We start from the raw sequence: 19,399 nt of genomic DNA on the forward strand, positions 1-19,399 counted from the left end.
AAAAATGTCCAGGTTTTGATACCGAGAAAGTGGACGTGGGTATCTATTGTTCGATTTAGTCAATTTTCAAACCAAGATAAACCAACATACCAAATTTCGTAAAGATATCGCTCATTTCCTTCAATAGTGGCATAACTCAAAAAACATGACTTTTGAGTTAATAACATATAAACGTACCCAATATCATGATCTACATATGTTGTATAAAAAAACTTTGTGATCCGTTAAAAATTTACCACGTGCTATAAAAATAAAAATATGCTTTTATATGCTCAACATATGGCAGTTAAAACTTTTGAATGGCTCTCCTGGAAAATTGTGTTTTTTGAGTTATGACACTATTGAAGTAAATGAGCGATATGTCCCTCAATTTTTGCTCATAATGTGGGCCCACTTTATTTTTGGCGGTACAACAAGCCTACTTCCGTCAATCGTTTAGATTCCATATAAAATCCCTACAAATCCCCTATCTGTGATTTGGGTAAAATCCCAACGATAGAAGCCGCAACTTGGGAGCACTTAAACGTCAAAACCAGCTGGCACCATAGTACAGGTCTACAAGTAGGATATGTAGCAGCACGCACATACACAGCCACGCTCACCTGATATAATGCTTGTTCTTGTTCGTGTTTTTTGTGGATGCTATTTGGCACTGTTGTATTTCTTAGGTCCAAGAAAAGTGTAGTAGCTGCTAACGAAAACTGACTAAAATTTTTGTCGTAAAATTACAAAGAAATATACTTATTTACTTTCAAACGAGCACTTAATTACATCTCCCTTTACAATCCATATGTTTTGCACAATTTTAATCAACAAATTGTGATACTTTATTACCGGGGACGATTGCTAAAACACGACCAAAACCGTCGGGGGAAGTATTAATAGACGCGTTTTTACCTCGCTTCCAATAATTCGAATACTTTTTCGCCTTTGGACTATTGATAACAGGACAAAACGCGTCTTTTCATTTCTCTTTTCACATTTTTGGACGGCTTAGTGCAGTCCACCTCGGTTTCAAACTGTTTTTCGCGGAGAACTTTTGAACGGGTAGAAAACCTTAGCACCCGTGTTTGTATTCTTAATACTGGAGTAACTACGCGTCCTCAGATACCCCAATTCAAGACTTTTGTATAATTTTCTGTAGGACCAATATAGGTGCACTACATTTTCATACTAAATTGGTTCAAAAACATTTACCATCACAGCAACCCATATCTGATATTCCGGACCTTTTTTTGTTTCCCTGCGTCTCTTTCCACGACAGCAACCCTGGTAATTTTGACACTTCGTTCAGTGTCAAACGCAAGTTCCACGCAGGTTCCACTGAGTTCCACAAAAGTTTGACACTGACCGAAGTGTCAAACGGCAGTGTGTTAGAAAGAGAAAGGAATTATTTCCTTCTCATACATATCACACTTGTAAACCTGTACTATGGCTGGCACTTTGCAGATTTGTGAAATACTACAGCGAAATCGCATTTTCCCCCAATTAAATTTAAAGAACTCGTGTTGTGATTAAAACAAAAACAAAATTCGTCTGCTGAGAGAAAATTAAAATATGTGTGAGCCGAATACACCAAGCACGCCCGGTAGCCAAGCTATCGTTAATCTAAAAGAGCGCAATAAATCTCTACAAAACTTCAAAGTACCCGCGGCAGGAGCAACGCGTAAGAAAATAAAACAAAAAATTCTAACCGAAGAAATGTACATTGAGGAGATAGCAAAAATAATACAACGTGACTTCTTTCCACACTTGGATAAATTGCGAGCGCAAAATGATTACCTCGATGCAATGGATCGTAAAGATTACGCTCAAATGGAAGCGATACGTGAGAAGTATAGTGGGCGCAGACCTACCGATAGACGAGGTAAATGAAACAATAATATAGACATATGCGTTCCTGTTATTAACATTTATCTATATACAGCCGTGTCACCAGCAACGTTTGAAACACCAGCTAGCGCGAATGCCAGCGGAACACCACGTCCTGGCTGTGACGGAAATGCCTCAGACACGCCCAGGTCTACTGTTTCTAGTTCTTCTAAAGCGTCAGAAACAGATAAAATAACGGATAAGCATTCATTAGACTCATTTCTACAATACTATACCAGCGAAGATAATCATAGTTTTCAAGAAATCATCGATACGGCGGATCGAAAGTTAAGACAAAAGTTTGCGGTGCTATATAATGAAGAAAAACTATCTGCGGATAAATTAGCGCGTGCGCTTACTTTACCATCTATTGAGCAGCAATTCGAAGAACCTGATCCAATGCGAAAGGTATGTAAGAGAATTAATGTAATTGCATACTTATACACGTAAATACTTCATTGTCTGGTGTAAAACGAATCATAGTGAAAATAGTCATGCAGTGGCCTTGCAAACAGCAAATACGTGCAACTCTTCATGTCCAACACATCGGGTTTATGTACCGCAATGGCTCCGGACTTACTCTTCCAAGGGCTATAACTTCAGTATAACATTGTTTAAGTGGATTTCTGTTACAAAAACACTTTCACCACCAAATCGGTTGGATCCAAAAATCCTTAAGAGAACAGAAAGATAACATGAGACCACCCTAAACTTCGGTTAGGTCAAACAAACCGTTCGCTCGAACAACTGCCTAATATTTGAAAGCGCAAGTTCGACTTTCGATTTTATTAATCTAGATTCTAATGCATTTAATGCAGCCTAGTTGTTATTTCATTCACAACCAAAAAATAACTGACATTATATGTGTCAAAAGTTAACTGAATTTTTTATAAGACGTCCTAAACATTCCAATTTACTTATTTAATTCAACAATCACACTATTATTTAAATTTTGGATTTGAATTTAATTTTCTTTTACATTTAATTAATTCTGTTCATTCTAAAATCTCCTTCTATTTAAAAAAAAAACCTAAGCAAAAATGGAATGGTTTAAAAAATACTTATAAAAGATTAGTTGTTTCCGCTTGCTGCTGGTCCTTGTGCCATATAAAAGGTTTCTTTATTTGTTGTTCCTCTACTGATGATCTTTATTTGCTAACGTATCTCCTTTTTATTCCACTTGAATTATGCCCGCTCGTTGCCAGTGGGTAATGCTGATCTTCTTTACCTTGAGATTTGTTCAAAATTCGCACGAAAAGGCTCAATTTGTTGAAATTCCAATTTCTGCTGTTGCTAAATATTAGTACCATTTATATTGTTTAAAAGTCCTGGATTGTTACGAAGGCTGACTTTGCCCACCAGTATGAATACTCGCTTAAATTTGAGCGTTTATGTCAATAGAATTTTTCCTTTTTGCCTTACTGGCAAGGAATCCTGAATTTTACTTTTTAACTTTTAGGCTTGGCGGAATTTCTAGTCAGTTAGATTATTTTGGCAGTTTTGCCGATATTAACCTAAACTGGCAGGATCGCCATGTGGTGAGTTGTTTGTAAAGTTAAACAAAAATATAAGTTGATTAGCGCTTATGGTCAGCGCAGACATCAGATTGATTTTTATTCATGAATACTTTCTATTTTATAGTAAAATTACTTACAATACTATTACAACATTTACATACTTACAAAATAGCAAATATTTCTTATGACGTCCCATTGACAAACAGACACTGGCGATCGGGCGTTCTAACAGGCACGTGTGCTTGCTGGTGTGACCCATTGAGCAAGGGTTTACAAACAAATGCAAATAGATATACTTGTTGTTGTCGGCATTTACATGACGTTGAACTTCCGCTGTGTTGGAGTGAACGTAATTTATGTGGGTCAACATTGTAATATGAGTGCAATATGACTGTGTATGGTCGGTATTTAAATATGCATAAGAATGCATTCGCATAGGAGGTCATGATGCACATGCTGAAATGCATTGGCATAAAAAGGGGTAATGCATTATGCTACAGTATCAAATGAAAAGTGCTAATGATTATTTAAAAAGGAATGGGCCTTAGTTCTATAGGTGAACGCCTTTTCGAGATATCGACAAAGGTGGACCAGGGGTGACTCTGGAATTTGTTTGTACGATATGGGTATCAAATGAAAGGTGTTAATAATTATTTTAAAAGGGAGTGAGCCTTAGTTATATAGGTGGACGCCTTTTCGAGATATCGCCATAAGGTGGACCAGGGGTAACTATAAAATGTGTTTGTACGATGTGGGTATCAAATGAAAGGTGTTCATGAGTATTTCGAAAGGGAGTGGGACTTAGTTCTAAAGGTGGACTTTTTTTCGAGATATCGCCATAAAGGTGGACCAGGGGTGACTATAGAATTTGTTTGTACGAAATGGGTATCAAATGAAAGGTTTTAATGAGTATTTTAAAAGGGAGTGGGCCTTAGTTCTATAGGTGGACGCCTTTTCGAGATATCGCCATTAAGGTGGACCAGGGGTGACTCTAGAATACGTTTGTACGATGTGGGTATCAAATGAAAGGTGCTAATGATTATTTAAAAGGGATTGGTTCCTTAGTTTTATAGGTGGACGCCTTTTCGAGATATCGCCATAAAGGTGGACCCGGGGTGACTCTAGAACGCGTTTGTACGATATGGGTATCTAATGAAAGGTGCTAATGATTATTTGAAAGGGAGTGGGCCTTAGTTCTATAGGTGGACGTCTTTCCGAGATATCCCCATAAAGGTGGACCAGGGGTGACTCTATAACGTCTTTGTACGATATGGGTATCAAATTAAAAGTACTAATGAGGGTTTTAAAAGGGAGTGGCCCTTAGTTGTATATGTGAATACGTTTTCGAGATATCGACCAAAATGTGGACCAGGGTGACCCAGAACATCATCAGTCGGGTGCCGAGGGCTTTTGATTTCGCCTTGTATAACTTTTTCATTTTCTTCTACTTAATATGGTAGGTGTGACACACATTTTACAAAGTTTTTTCCAAAGTTATGTTTTGCGTCAATAAACCAATCCAATTACCATGTTTCATCCCCTTTTTCATATTTGGTATAGAAGTGTGGCATTTTTTTAATTTTTTGTAATTTTCGATATCGAAAAAGTGGGCGTGGTCATAGTCGGATTTCGGCCATTTTTTATACCAAGATAAGGTGAGTTCATATAAGTACGTGAACTAAGTTTAGTAAAGATATATCGATTTTTGTTCAAGTTATAGTGTTAATGGTAGAGCGGAAGGACAGGCGGTCGGCTGTGTATAAAAACTGGGCGTGACTTCAACCGATTTCGCCCATTTTCACAGAAAACAGTTATCGTCATAGAATGTAGGCCCCTACCAAATTTCACAAGGAATGGTAAAATTTTGTTCGACTTGTGGCATTAAAAGTATTCTAAGCAAATTAAATGTGGCGGAGCCACGCCCATTTTGAAATTTTCTTTTATTTTTGTATTTTGTTGCACCATATCATTACTGGGCTTGAATGGTGACATAATTTACTTATATACGTGGAGATATTCAATTTTTTGTTAAAATTTGACTTTTAAAATTTTTTTTTACAAGTAGGCGTATTCGTAATCCGATTGTGCTAATTTTTATTTGGCACACATACAGTAATAGGAGTAACGCTCCTGCCAAATTTCATCATGTTATCTTCAACGACTGCCAAATTACAGCTTGCAAAACTTTGAAATTACCTTCTTTTAAAAGTGGGCGGTGCCACATACATTGTCCAAAATTTTACTAATTTTCTATTTTGTGTCATAAGGTCAACCGGCCTACCAAGTTTCATTGCTTTAACCGTCTTTGGTAATGAATTATCGCACTTTTTCGGTTTTTCGAAATTTTCGATATCGAAAAGTGGGCGTGGTTATGGTCCGATTTCATTCATTTTAAATAGCGACCTGAGGTGAGTGCCCAGGAACCTACGTACCAAATTTCATCAAGATACCTCAAAATTTACTCAAGTTATCGTATTTAGGACGGACGGACGGACGGACATGGCTAAAATAAATTTCTTTTTTCGCCGGGATCATTTGGATATATATAAGTCTATATTTATCTCGATTAGTTTATGCCGTTACGGATTACCGTTATGCGAACAAAATTAATATACTCTGTGAGCTTTGCTCAGCTGAGTATAAAAAATTGCATGAGATATGCCGATATGGGTAACAACCGAAAGGCATTTCACTCCGCATCCTAATGTAATGCGTTTTTGAGTAGGGTTGCTATTTAGGGTTGGGGTAGTTAGACGAAATAGTACTCTACCTACTCATATTCTATTAAAGCTTTAAATGAGGACATTAAAGTTAAAAATCTTCGTAAAAAAATCTTACACATGATTCCACTTAATTTTCTTAATTTCACACACGCTAAAAAAATTGAAATGCAATATCAAGGCACCGTGGCAAATTCTAGCAGAATATATTTAAATACATATTATTGGCAAATATGAAATGAATGATTGCAATTTCTAACAGATTACTTTTAGAGAGATTTCTCACCATGGCAAAAATATATCTCACCATGGTAATTTGCTACCGTTGAACACTAGAGTTTTGATCTGCAAACCGTTTTTGGACCCACCCAGGGTAATTTTTTATAGCGCGGCCGAAGGCCGCCAATGCAGAAAGGTGTTCTGCGCAAAAATACAATGGATACCACTCCTGGTTTCGGAGCACTCCGAGGTCATTTTACCGTTTTTATTTAAATCTTTTGAACGACTAAACATTTTTACTTTCCGTTTTCGGATTCACCATCCTGGATCCAAAACGCGTTTTTGATACCCGTCTCGATTACTTTGGACATGTTTTCGTCATGCTTTCGTATAGAATTACCGTTTTTAAAAAAAGTGGTCTGCTCGGTACAGAATTTTTCTCAGATTTCTATGTGCTACCAAGAACAATAATTCTGCAAAATTGCATAGTCATACTAACGGCTTCTAATTATCGTCTTGAAATTTTCTTTCAGTTTCTACTAAATGTTGGCGATGCCACGCACATTTTCTATCATTTTATCACATTTATATTTTTCGTCATAAAGTCAACCCACATATCAAGCTTCGTCACATGGACAGTCTTTGGTATTGAATTATCGAAAAATGTCCAGGTTTTGATACCGAGAAAGTGGACGTGGGTATCTATTGTTCGATTTAGTCAATTTTCAAACCAACATAAACCAACATACCAAATTTCGTAAAGATATCGCTCATTTCCTTCAATAGTGTCATAACTCAAAAAACATGACTTTTGAGTTAATAACATATAAACGTACCCAATATCATGATCTACATATGTTGTGTAAAAAAACTTTGTGATCCGTTAAAAATTTACCACGTGCTATAAAAATAAAAATATGCTTTTATATGCTCAACATATGGCAGTTAAAACTTTTGAATGGCTCTCCTGGAAAATTGTGTTTTTTGAGTTATGACACTATTGAAGTAAATGAGCGATATGTCCCTCAATTTTTGCTCATAATGTGGGCCCACTTTATTTTTGGCGGTACAACAAGCCCACTTCCGTCAATCGTTTAGATTCCATATAAAATCCCTACAAATCCCCTATCTGTGATTTGGGTAAAATCCCAACGATAGAAGCCGCAACTTGGGAGCACTTAAACGTCAAAACCAGCTGGCACCATAGTACAGGTCTACAAGTAGGATATGTAGCAGCACGCACATACACAGCCACGCTCACCTGATATAATGCTTGTTCTTGTTCGTGTTTTTTGTGGATGCTATTTGGCACTGTTGTATTTCTTAGGTCCCAGAAAAGTGTAGTAGCTGCTAACGAAAACTGACTAAAATTTTTGTCGTAAAATTACAAAGAAATATACTTATTTACTTTCAAACGAGCACTTAATTACATCTCTCTTTACAATCCATATGTTTTGCACAATTTTAATCAACAAATTGTGATACTTTATTACCGGGGACGATTGCTAAAACACGACCAAAACCGTCGGGGGAAGTATTAATAGACGCGTTTTTACCTCGCTTCCAATAATTCGAATACTTTTTCGCCTTTGGACTATTGATAACAGGACAAAACGCGTCTTTTCATTTCTCTTTTCACATTTTTGGACGGCTTAGTGCAGTCCACCTCGGTTTCAAACTGTTTTTCGCGGAGAACTTTTGAACGGGTAGAAAACCTTAGCACCCGTGTTTGTATTCTTAATACTGGAGTAACTACGCGTCCTCAGATACCCCAATTCAAGACTTTTGTATAATTTTCTGTAGGACCAATATAGGTGCACTACATTTTCATACTAAATTGGTTCAAAAACATTTACCATCACAGCAACCCATATCTGATATTCCGGACCTTTTTTTGTTTCCCTGCGTCCCTTTCCACGACAGCAACCCTGGTAATTTTGACACTTCGTTCAGTGTCAAACGCAAGTTCCACGCAGGTTCCACTGAGTTCCACAAAAGTTTGACACTGACCGAAGTGTCAAACGGCAGTGTGTTAGAAAGAGAAAGGAATTATTTCCTTCTCATACATATCACACTTGTAAACCTGTACTATGGCTGGCACTTTGCAGATTTGTGAAATACTACAGCGAAATCGCATTTTCCCCCAATTATATTTAAAGAACTCGTGTTGTGATTAAAACAAAAACAAAATTCGTCTGCTGAGAGAAAATTAAAATATGTGTGAGCCGAATACACCAAGCACGCCCGGTAGCCAAGCTATCGTTAATCTAAAAGAGCGCGATAAATCTCTACAAAACTTCAAAGTACCCGCGGCAGGAGCAACGCGTAAGAAAATAAAACAAAAAATTCTAACCGAAGAAATGTACATTGAGGAGATAGCAAAAATAATACAACGTGACTTCTTTCCACACTTGGATAAATTGCGAGCGCAAAATGATTACCTCGATGCAATGGATCGTAAAGATTACGCTCAAATGGAAGCGATACGTGAGAAGTATAGTGGGCGCAGACCTACCGATAGACGATATAAATGAAACAATAATATAGACATATGCGTTCCTGTTATTAACATTTATCTATATACAGCTGTGTCACCAGCAACGTTTGAAACACCAGCTAGCGCGAATGCCAGCGGAACACCACGTCCTGGCTGTGACGGAAATGCCTCAGACACGCCCAGGTCTACTGTTTCTAGTTCTTCTAAAGCGTCAGAAACAGATAAAATAACGGATAAGCATTCATTAGACTCATTTCTACAACACTATACCAGCGAAGATAATCATAGTTTTCAAGAAATCATCGATACGGCGGATCGAAAGTTAAGACAAAAGTTTGCGGTGCTATATAATGAAGAAAAACTATCTGCGGATAAATTAGCGCGTGCGCTTACTTTACCATCTATTGAGCAGCAATTCGAAGAACCTGATCCAATGCGAAAGGTATGTAAGAGAATTAATGTAATTGCATACTTATACACGTAAATACTTCATTGTCTGGTGTAAAACGAATCATAGTGAAAATAGTCATGCAGTGGCCTTGCAAACAGCAAATACGTGCAACTCTTCATGTCCAACACATCGTGTTAATGTACCGCAATGGCTCCGGACTTACTCTTCCAAGGGCTATAACTTCAGTACAACATTGTTTAAGTGGATTTCTGTTACAAAAACACTTTCACCACCAAATCGGTTGGATCCAAAAATCCTTAAGAGAACAGAAAGATAACATGAGACCACCCTAAACTTCGGTTAGGTCAAACAAACCGTTCGCTCGAACAACTGCCTAATATTTGAAAGCGCAAGTTCGACTTTCGATTTTATTAATCTAGATTCTAATGCATTTAATGCAGCCTAGTTGTCAAACAAATCTTTATATTTCCAATGTACATTTGATAGGGATGGACCATTGTGAGAGAGGTCTTAGAGGCGTTGGTTCCGCATTACAATTGAAGAGATGGTTGGTGTCATGTGATTGACACAAGCAATCTGATGCGTTGGTATATATATATATATTTGGGTGTCGCCGGGGTCGTGCTGTCTTATAAGGTCACGATCGCTCACTAGAGTTGCAGCCTCCGCTGGAAAATGTGGCCGGATTACAGGGATTCTTCCGAAGGGAATAAAACGAGCCGAAGCGGATTCAATGACTTTGCAGAAAGCACGCTCCCCTTGACGAGCAATAGTCGGGAAAGCGGATGCCACTATATAATGTCGCTGTTGTTATAGCGCTTACATTTCCCGAGCAGCATACCAAGTCATATTTGATCGAGAGCATCTAATGGCAAAGGCAGGTAGACTGAATAGTTGGTCTCAAATACGCCCACTTTCCTAGTTATAGTCAGATAGCTGAATGTTCAGAATGTAGAAAGGCGAAAGAATAATTGGTCTAAAGCCATGGATCTTTTATACGGGTCCTCTTATTACATTTCGAAATAAAGTCTGCCCTCTATCTTCTTTAATTATTGATTAGCCCAAGGCAAGCTGTAAAATGATCTCACCAATAAAAACTGAAGAATATTAAGGGACTTCTTGCGACCTTCTTTCTTAGAAGAAAAGAGAAAAGCCTTTAAAAGCTACCGATAATACCTGGGCCTTCAATCAGTATACTAGTCAAGCTCTCAGTCTTTCCAGCTCTTGTTTCATAACTCCGATGATCACATTGAGGAATAAACCACCAAGTCCCCAGTGGGTTAGGGGGCTTAGAATATACCCGCCGTAGGTATGCCTGTCGTAATAGTCAACTGAAATACCAAATTGATTCAAAGGGTTGTGTAGCGCAACCCTCTCAAGGGGTTGCCAGTGCAATTTATAGCTTCTCCAACCCAATTGTCAACCTCACCTACCCATGGCGAATCCTGTTTCATTATGTGGTCATACCAAATCGTCTGCATCCGGCAAATGACCGTCAACATCGATAATACTCCCCAAGGCCTTCGGGGAGTGTCCTCATCGCTACAACAACAACAACAGGAACAGGCCATAAAATGTTGTAGATATCGTTATAAATTTAATAAAAATAATTTCAAATCCCACTACCGGAAGACAAGACTTTGAAGAGATTTATAAGGTATAATCGAAACATCTGTCCTTGTCCTTCCTGATGTCACGTTGTTTAAAAAAATTTCCCAAATTATTAAATAAATTAAAAATAATTTATTTTTTAGATTGAGACATGGACTTAAATGAACAAAAATTCCGTTATGTACATTCCCGATGGAGTCCAGCTTACTGAGCAAGAACAAGTGGAAGCAGCAAAAAACGCAAAAATAATACAACACAATGCAACACGGCTCCATACTAACCCTTTTGTTGAGCCCAAAACCTCAAAATCAAGCAATGAACTGGTTAAGTCACAATCACAACCGTTAGCAAATAAAATTGGTTTTGATGGCAATGTCATCATACCAGGCAACAATAGCGGCGACGGTCCCGAAGTGCGCGGTTTTAGTTTAGTAAAAACACCATCGCCACGTCCAGGTGAAGCATTTTCACCACTCATGACATGGGGTGAAATTGAAGGTACACCCTTTCGTCTTGATGGCTCCGACACCCCAGTACGACCAAATGTTGGACCAGCCTTTACCATTACCGAAAATTCACGTCGTGAGAATATAGCAATTGCACTAGCTGAAAAAGTCGGTGAAAAGATGCGTGCCCAAAAGCAGCGAGCAGCCGATACGGCTCACACAAATATTCATTCTCCATTTATTCGTTCAAATATGGAACGTTTGGCTTCAATGTCACCGGCGGCTAGACGTTTGGCAACGGGGAAACTGAGAATTGGTACAACACCGTTTATGCCTACACCAGGGCGTACACCTGGTGCGGCCGCTCCTCGAAGACCCAAAATCACGCTAAAATCCGCGAATAGACGTAAAACCCCTGGTGGTGCTATAGAAAAAACAACAAGCAGCTCTGCGCCAAATACACCCAAACAAATAAGTAGTGGAAAATCAACGCTGACTGATAACTTACTGAAAATTCCAACGAAACGACTACGAGCTTCCGATTTCTTTTAAATGAATGAAAAGGTGAGATAGTAGAAATTGTAGTAGATTATAGAGTTAGGTGTCTAACGCACAAATACATTAAATAAATGTATATGATATGTATTGTATATAAATTTTAGAAACATAGAAACATAGCCATATACAAGAACTCAGCAAATAAAGCGCATAATTTGCTTGTTATTTATTTAAAAAAAAGTATTAAATTTATTCCAAATATTGATACACATTTCTGTAATTCATACGACGATCTTTAGGTCCTTACAGAACCGTTGACTACATTGTCTTGCAGTTATTATAGAATTTAATCTTTAATTATGTTGTCATAAGCGATAATAGCTCACACACGCAATTCTTAGGCTGTTATTGCTCGTTACCACATAATTACAATCGAGACCAGCCAACATGATAATGCTATTGCCACAATGTAAAGCCAAATGGGGATTGATGCTGCATGAATGTCCATTTAAAGAAGTCGTGTCGGGCGGATAATTTCCACATATATTCAGTTAAATGCAAACAAGATAAATAAGAATCAAATCTATTAGAGAATAGCAAAGTAAAATCTGAGTAATGCGGGTCAATCTGTAATGTATGGTGATCGGTCTCCAAGTATCGCATTTTGCGGATGGTAGTTTTTTCAGAAAGCTTTGTCAGTCGCACTGTGAATTGTACTTTTTCCCGAAAACCGTTACTGATTGACTTAACGGCTTTGTTGTTGTTGCTGTAGCGATAAGGACACTCCTCGTAGGCCTTGGGATGTTAATGGTCCTTTGCCGGATGCAGATCCGGTACGTCCCGGTAACAAGCACCATAAAGGTACTAGTCCGACCATCACGGGAACGATTTGGTATAACCACATGAAACCTTCTAGGCCATACCTCCCTCCCACCCCCTAGATACATCAGGAGTTCGGGGCCGCCAGAGCCTCGGCTGTTAATGAAACAGGATTCGCCACGGGTAAGTGAGGTTGACAATTGGGTTGGAGAAGCTATATATTGCGCTGGCAAGCCCTTGAGAGGGTTGCGCTACACGCTCCCTTGAATCAATTTGTTATTTTAGTCGCCTCTTACGACAGGCATACCTACCGCGGGTTTTCTAAGCCCCCTAACCCGCTGGGCTTTCCTTGAATGCGAGATTTTTCGATTCCATGGTTATATTGTATGTTTTAGACACGAGTAAAACGATACCTGCTGCCCTTGAGTGGGGATATGGGGTATATTATTAGTGAGCAGAAACACGTTGAGGACATTCGTTAGAGATATTACATCCGCGGGATATAAATGATTCAGCTTCAGTGTTGAAATGCCGCCAAAATCAATAAGTTGGAAGTGTTTTTTTTTATGATGACTTTGCAGACTGCTGTGTTTGAGAGGGTAAAGAGTGCGTGACTATATTTAAATTTTCGCCTCCAAGTTCGATGTTCTTGCCCACCAATTGCTGCAGTGTGAATAGCCAATTCCGAAGCTCTCGCATTGCTGCATGTTCGATGCCATGACGGTTAACAATGTTCGTTCGTTTTTACCAGCTGGAAAACTGTATGCTCTTATTAGTTCCTCCTATTTGATCGCATTATTTATCCATTGAATTCCCCGATTACCTGATCATGAATGAAGCCTTTTGTGTCATGCTTCGGATGTTGATTGGTACGAGCTTCCTCTCGTCCAATCAATAATTGGATATATAGTTGCTTTTGTAGCAATATTTCGCCCCGCTTAGTCAAACATTTAAAAAAAAAATCTTTCTAACTGTAGTTCTGTTGTTGTTGTTGTAGCAGTGCTTCGCCCCATCCAATAGGTGCGACCGATCACAAAATGTCACCAATGTCCTCTAACGGGAGTGCAGGGAAACTTGCAGTTTCAACAGGGTGGACCAGAGTGAAAGGTGTGTTAGAGGCGTTCGTTCCACATTACAATTGAAGAGATGGTTGGTGTCATGTGGGGACACATTGCAAGCAGGACATATGTATATTTTGTATGTCGGTGTGGATTCTGAATAGGTACGAGTTTAACATATTACAGCATCCTTCTGCGAGTTCTGGATATTTTTCTCGGTTCGCCGGGCAATTCCCCACATAGAGTAACGGTAGTTCTAAGAGCGTGTTGTGCACTCAGGTGACTTATATGGTATAGCCGTCTACATTTTGGTGAGAGATTAGCTATTATTCATATATTGGAACGATTTTCCGTGATCCATTGTCAGATACAGCTAAAAGACAAACCGATTGCTAAACGTGAAGAACAACACTAAAGAAACCGATTTGTTTCTCTAGTATGAGAACCAAAAATGGCACTGAAGATTGTACAGCCGCGAAAAATGGTTTGTCTCCAAGTCAAATTTGTCAAGGAATGACGGAAAATTGTTGCAATACACAACACCTGTCAGGTCTTGGCCTAGATAGGTAAGAGTTAATAATAAAAACCTTCATTTGCTACTATTGGCTTACAATTAGTGTATTTACTAATATTTTTATAGAATAAATTTGAGACTCGGACATGATTAGCACCGGCTACCCCATTACACTCCTATATAACAAAAACTTCTAGCACCTTAGCGGACCATTAACGTATTTTCCTGAAGTTCCTGAATTTAATGCTGTCTGCAAGAAACTTGGCAAGAGAGTCGATATTATATCCATTTAAAATAGCAATGACCTTTGCCATATCTAAAGTTCTTTTCCCAAAATAGAGCAAAGGGATATTGTTATATATAGGACATGAACCAATAAAGTGATAAGCGTCTTCTGCCATCTGCAAGTTACACACTGTGCAAAATGGAGACGATATGTTTTTGTAAGCTCTTGCTTTTAGGTTCACCAAACCTCCCCTTGCACGTAAAATTAAGCTAACGGCATAAGCGGTGAGAGCATCCATGAAATATGAACTCACTTATGGCTCTAACATAGGGTACAAATCGTGGGTAGTAGACTTTTGTGCCATTTCTAGGAACATACTCGTATTACTCTCAGCAAGGCGATCTAAAAGCGAAGACGTGAAAACCTGAATATTAGCTATTGAAAATTCCATAATGAAAGGTAAATTAAATCTGTTAGCGAGTTCCTTCCAAACGTTTGCGCCAGAGATCCCAAACTTGGCTGTCTCCACTGCCAGGATGCGAAGTCTGTCATGAGTAAGTCTGAGACAACGAGCAATATAAAGCATGTGTAGACGGAGCGTGTGTAAATATAGGGGTTGCAAACCAGTTTCCAGATGCAGCATGTAATTTGGCGTTTTAGAGGGAAGGAAAAACAGCTTTTTTATGAAAAATCTAATGTAAACTGCATTATTTTGTACAGACAAACATGTTTATTTAAATATGTTAATTATTGAAAAAAATATATAGATGATTGAAAATTGAAATGTATGTAATTGAGAGTGAATGTATTTATGTATAAGTACAGATGTTGTTGGAAGTGAACGTTGACTATATTTACGAATTACGGAGCGACGCGTGCTTATGCTTTCGTAGCTTACCAACTCACTTGCTAACTGTCTGTGACAGCTCGGCCTTTCCTGATCCCTCGTCCTCACAGGACGATTCATCTTCGTCTTCATCCATGTCTAGCTCCGGACTTGATACACACCAGGCTTTTATATGGTCTGATGACATAACGTTGGAATAGCGCCTTTGCGTAACCGTGACATCTGGTAAGTCTTCGACAATATAGCGCTCGTGAGTGAGCACTTTTGATACCATGTATGGGCCCTTGTATGCCGGGTCCAATTTATGCGACTCGCCTGTTGCTGATGGAACGTGATCAACTACTACCAGGTCGCCGACTTCATATTTCGTTGGAGTTGTGTGCTTTTTGTCGTATCTCTCTTTCCACTTATTCCGCTCGGTCATGATTCTATCGACTGCCATATCGCGCTTCATATCTATATCCGACATATCGGCCTCGCCATGTATCGCTTGTATCAGTCGGTTGCACGTAACATCTCTAGGATTGAAATAAAATACTAATTCGTTAGGAGTATAGCCGGTTACCTCGTTTTTTGTGAGCTCCAGTGTATCGTTGTGAGATGCGCGTACCAATTTTTGTTATCCTCGACTGTACATTTGAGTGCTTGCAATAATGTTTTGTTGACCCGCTCGGCTTGACCGTTGGCCCTTGGTGTCCTAACCGCCGTCTTGATATGCTGTATGCCTCGCTTATCCACGAATGCTTGGAATTTCGCAGAAGTAAACGCGGTTCCTCGATCGGACGTTAGCTTAATAGGTTGACCGAATATGCCGATCATCTCTTCTAATGCCTTGATGACTGGTTCGGTCTTCGTATTCCGTGTTGGTTTGAGTACGACATACTTGCTGAATCCGCAGACCACTACTAGCACGTACACGTATCCAGATCGACTTTTTGGGAATGGGCCCACATGATCGACGTAAACGTGCCTAAAAGGAATTGGAAAAGCATTCGTAATGTGGAGCTGACCCTCCTTTCGTCCACCCTTGACTTTAACGCATAAAGCTATATACGACTTCACGTATCGTCTCATTCGTTCGAACCAAAAATGTTTTGATATTCGTGCTAGCGTTTTCTCGAGAGAGAAATGTCCAACATCGTCGTGGCTGGCCTTTGTAATGCGCCACCTAACCGCTCGTGGCACCACTAACTTGTATTCCTGACCTACCTTACGGAAAAGTCGATTGTTGCGTATCTCGTAGTCTACCTCGATTTGTTTAGCCACCGATGTATCCACATTTTTAACGCCTTTGAGAACGTCACATATTGGCTGTAACTTTAGATCTTGTGTTTGCATCGCGTATACCCAGTCGTGGCATTTCATATGGGTTACTTGTAAGACTCGTTCGGCTACTGTATCCGGTTTTGGTGGAGGCTCGACCGGTGCCCGGCTTAAAGCATCGACGTGTTGCATTTGCGTTCCTGAGCGATGGACGCAATCGAAGTCGGACTCTTGTAAACGAAGCCACCATCTGGCTACGCATGGACGCACTGATGTAATACTCTTCGTCGTTGCTGTCTGTTCGCACCACAAAGTGTGTACCCAGCAGAAATACGCGAAACCTCTCAAGAGACTCGACGATAGCGAGCACCTCCAGCTCGTGGCTCGAATACTGTGCTTCAACGGAACTACACTGTCGGCTGTAGTACTGGACTGGTTTCCACCCGTTGCCTTCCAGCTGTAGCATAACACCTGACAAACCTATTGCGCTGGCGTCCGTATGCACTTCGTGTGGTTTGGTGATGTCAAACATTGACAAAACTGGTTGCGTTGTGGGTACATATTTTAATTTACAAAATGCCTTTTCGTGATCCGTAGTCCACTCGAACGTGATACACTTTCGTAGAAGTGTAGCTAGTGGTTTAGCAATTACGCCGTAACTCTCAACAACTATCCGAAAAATCCGGTGAGTCCCAGAAACTGTCGTACTTCTGTTGGTGTGCGTGGTTGTGGGAACTCAGCAATGCATTTTACTTTTTCTTCACATGGTTTAATGCCCGACGCATCCACCACGTGACCCAGAAACTTTATTGTTGTTGCTAAAAATGTACATTTTGACGGCCTTAACGTGAGCCCTGCTGCTCTGACCGCTTGAAAAAATTCCGTAATTACTTCAATGCTCTCGTCGACGACTTTAGTGGCAATGACTACTTCATCCACATAGCTAATGATATGTTTACGGTGCTTTAAATTCTGAATCAGTTTCACAACCATTTCCTGAAATACCATGGAGCGTTGCGTAGCCCAAATGGCATGAAGTTGTGCTCGAATAATCCATCAGGCGTAAGGAAAGCCGTGTACGGTTTGCTTTCTTCCGTTAGTGGTATCTGATAATACCCGAATGTCATATCGAGCGACGTAAATAAAGTATTACCTGCAAGCTTTGAAAGCTGCTCCTCCACCACAGGCATAGGAAAATGTTTTTTCAGTGTCACCGCGTTAAGAGCCCTGTATTCGACGCACATTCGGTCTTCGCCGTTGGATTTTGCACCATAATTACAGGAGCTGCATGTACCGATGAACTGCACCATATAATACCGTGTTTGAGCAGATTGTCAATAATTTTCGTTAACGTTGAGCGTTGAGACAAGGGCACTTTGTACTTTTTGCCCACTACCGGCTGATCCGTCGAAATAGCTGTATCCATCTCTGTTGTTTTGCATCTGCCTAACTTTGCCAAGTCTTCAGCAAAGCAATCGCTATACTCATGCAACAAATTTCCGACTTTCGCGACGATTTCATGTGGCAATTCTTCGTTTATGTTAAATGAAATTCCCGTCTTCTTATGAACTTGCATCACACCCGCATCAATGGTCAACCTGTAATCGTTTTGGCAAAGTACATCTCTACCCAAAAGAATATCAAATGTCATAAACTTATCTGGAACGACCTGCCAGGTGGTCAAGATCGTAATTCCATCGACGATAATCTCTGCGTTGATAGCCTCTGTGCTGCTGCTAACCGCACCTCCGAAACCTGTAAGCCGTTTTGCTGAAGTTGTACGATGCACCCCAGGTGGAACTTTGGACAGTGCAATTAGTGACACATCACTACCTGTGTCGATGAACGCCTTGTATCGGTTGCCATTCCACTCGACCGTTTTTATGACTGGCTTTGGTACACCTTTCGCTTCACTTTGCACCTCTGCTACTGTTGCTTTGTCAACCTTACATGATTTTGCGTCGTGACCAATTTTGTTGCATTTGCTCCATCTCGGCTTCCGTTGTGGTTGCGTGCATTTGGACAAAATATGTCCCAACTCGTTGCAGTTGTAGCATTTAATGGGTTTCTTGTCCTGCATCGTTTTCTGCGTTTGATCAACACTACCTTTATCGTATGGTGCACTAGATCTCGTAAAGCTCTGCATCGGCATGACGGCCATAGCTTCGTAGCAGATCATTACACGTTGGTAACTTCATCGCAAGTAACGTGCGCGACAATTTAGTATCGCTAAGCCCCGATATAATATAGGAATTTATGGATTCTTCATCCATTTTACCTCGTCTACCCATGCTCAGCATTGCGTAATAAAATTCTTCCAATGTTTCTTTTGGTTGACGTTTGCGTTGTGCCATTTCGCGGTGCACTTGCGCCGATATGATAGACTTTGGAAAATCTTTCGTGAAATTCGATACGAATTCCTGCCAAGACTGAAACACCTGTTGCGAATCCAACCATGTTTTCGCAACGCCTTTGAGGTTGAGCTGTGCCGCCACAAAAATTTCTTTGTCAGACCATCCGTAAATATTTTTCAGTTGCTCTACCTTTTGCACAAATGCCTCTGAATTTATGCTGCCTTTTAGTGGATCGAACGTTGGAAAAATTCCACTTATTTCGTGCACACTGGCTGGTCGTTGTAGTGCCGCCGTTGCCTGAAGTGGCGCTGCAGTCACTAGTTGTTCCGTAGCTGGTGTCGTTGCCGCCACTGGTTGTTCCGTAGCTGGTGTCGTTGCAGCCCCTAGCTGTTCCGTAGCTGGTGTCGTTGTTCGTTGTGCCTTTTGTGTGGTGGCCAATTCCGTTACCGTTTTCGTGAGTTCCATGAGCATTTGACGTAGCTCATCGACTTGCTGCTGCGTTGCATCTTCGTCGTTAGTTTCTTCC

The 19,399-nt window shown here is 40.0% G+C and overlaps 1 protein-coding gene across 1 annotated transcript; it reads left to right on the forward strand.

Annotated features, from left to right (window-relative positions):
- The first annotated feature begins 1,557 nt into the window (after positions 1–1,557).
- Positions 1,558–11,944, forward strand: LOC137236022 (splicing factor ESS-2 homolog). The gene is given in 3 exon segments (XM_067758746.1): positions 1,558–1,867; positions 8,915–9,267; positions 10,992–11,944. Coding segments are annotated over 3 exon segments (1,518 nt in total). The 3' UTR covers positions 11,847–11,944.
- The last annotated feature ends 7,455 nt before the right edge of the window (positions 11,945–19,399 follow it).

Source organism: Eurosta solidaginis, unplaced genomic scaffold, assembly GCF_040869045.1.
Source record: "Eurosta solidaginis isolate ZX-2024a unplaced genomic scaffold, ASM4086904v1 ctg00001241.1, whole genome shotgun sequence".
NCBI lineage: Eukaryota > Metazoa > Arthropoda > Insecta > Diptera > Tephritidae > Eurosta > Eurosta solidaginis.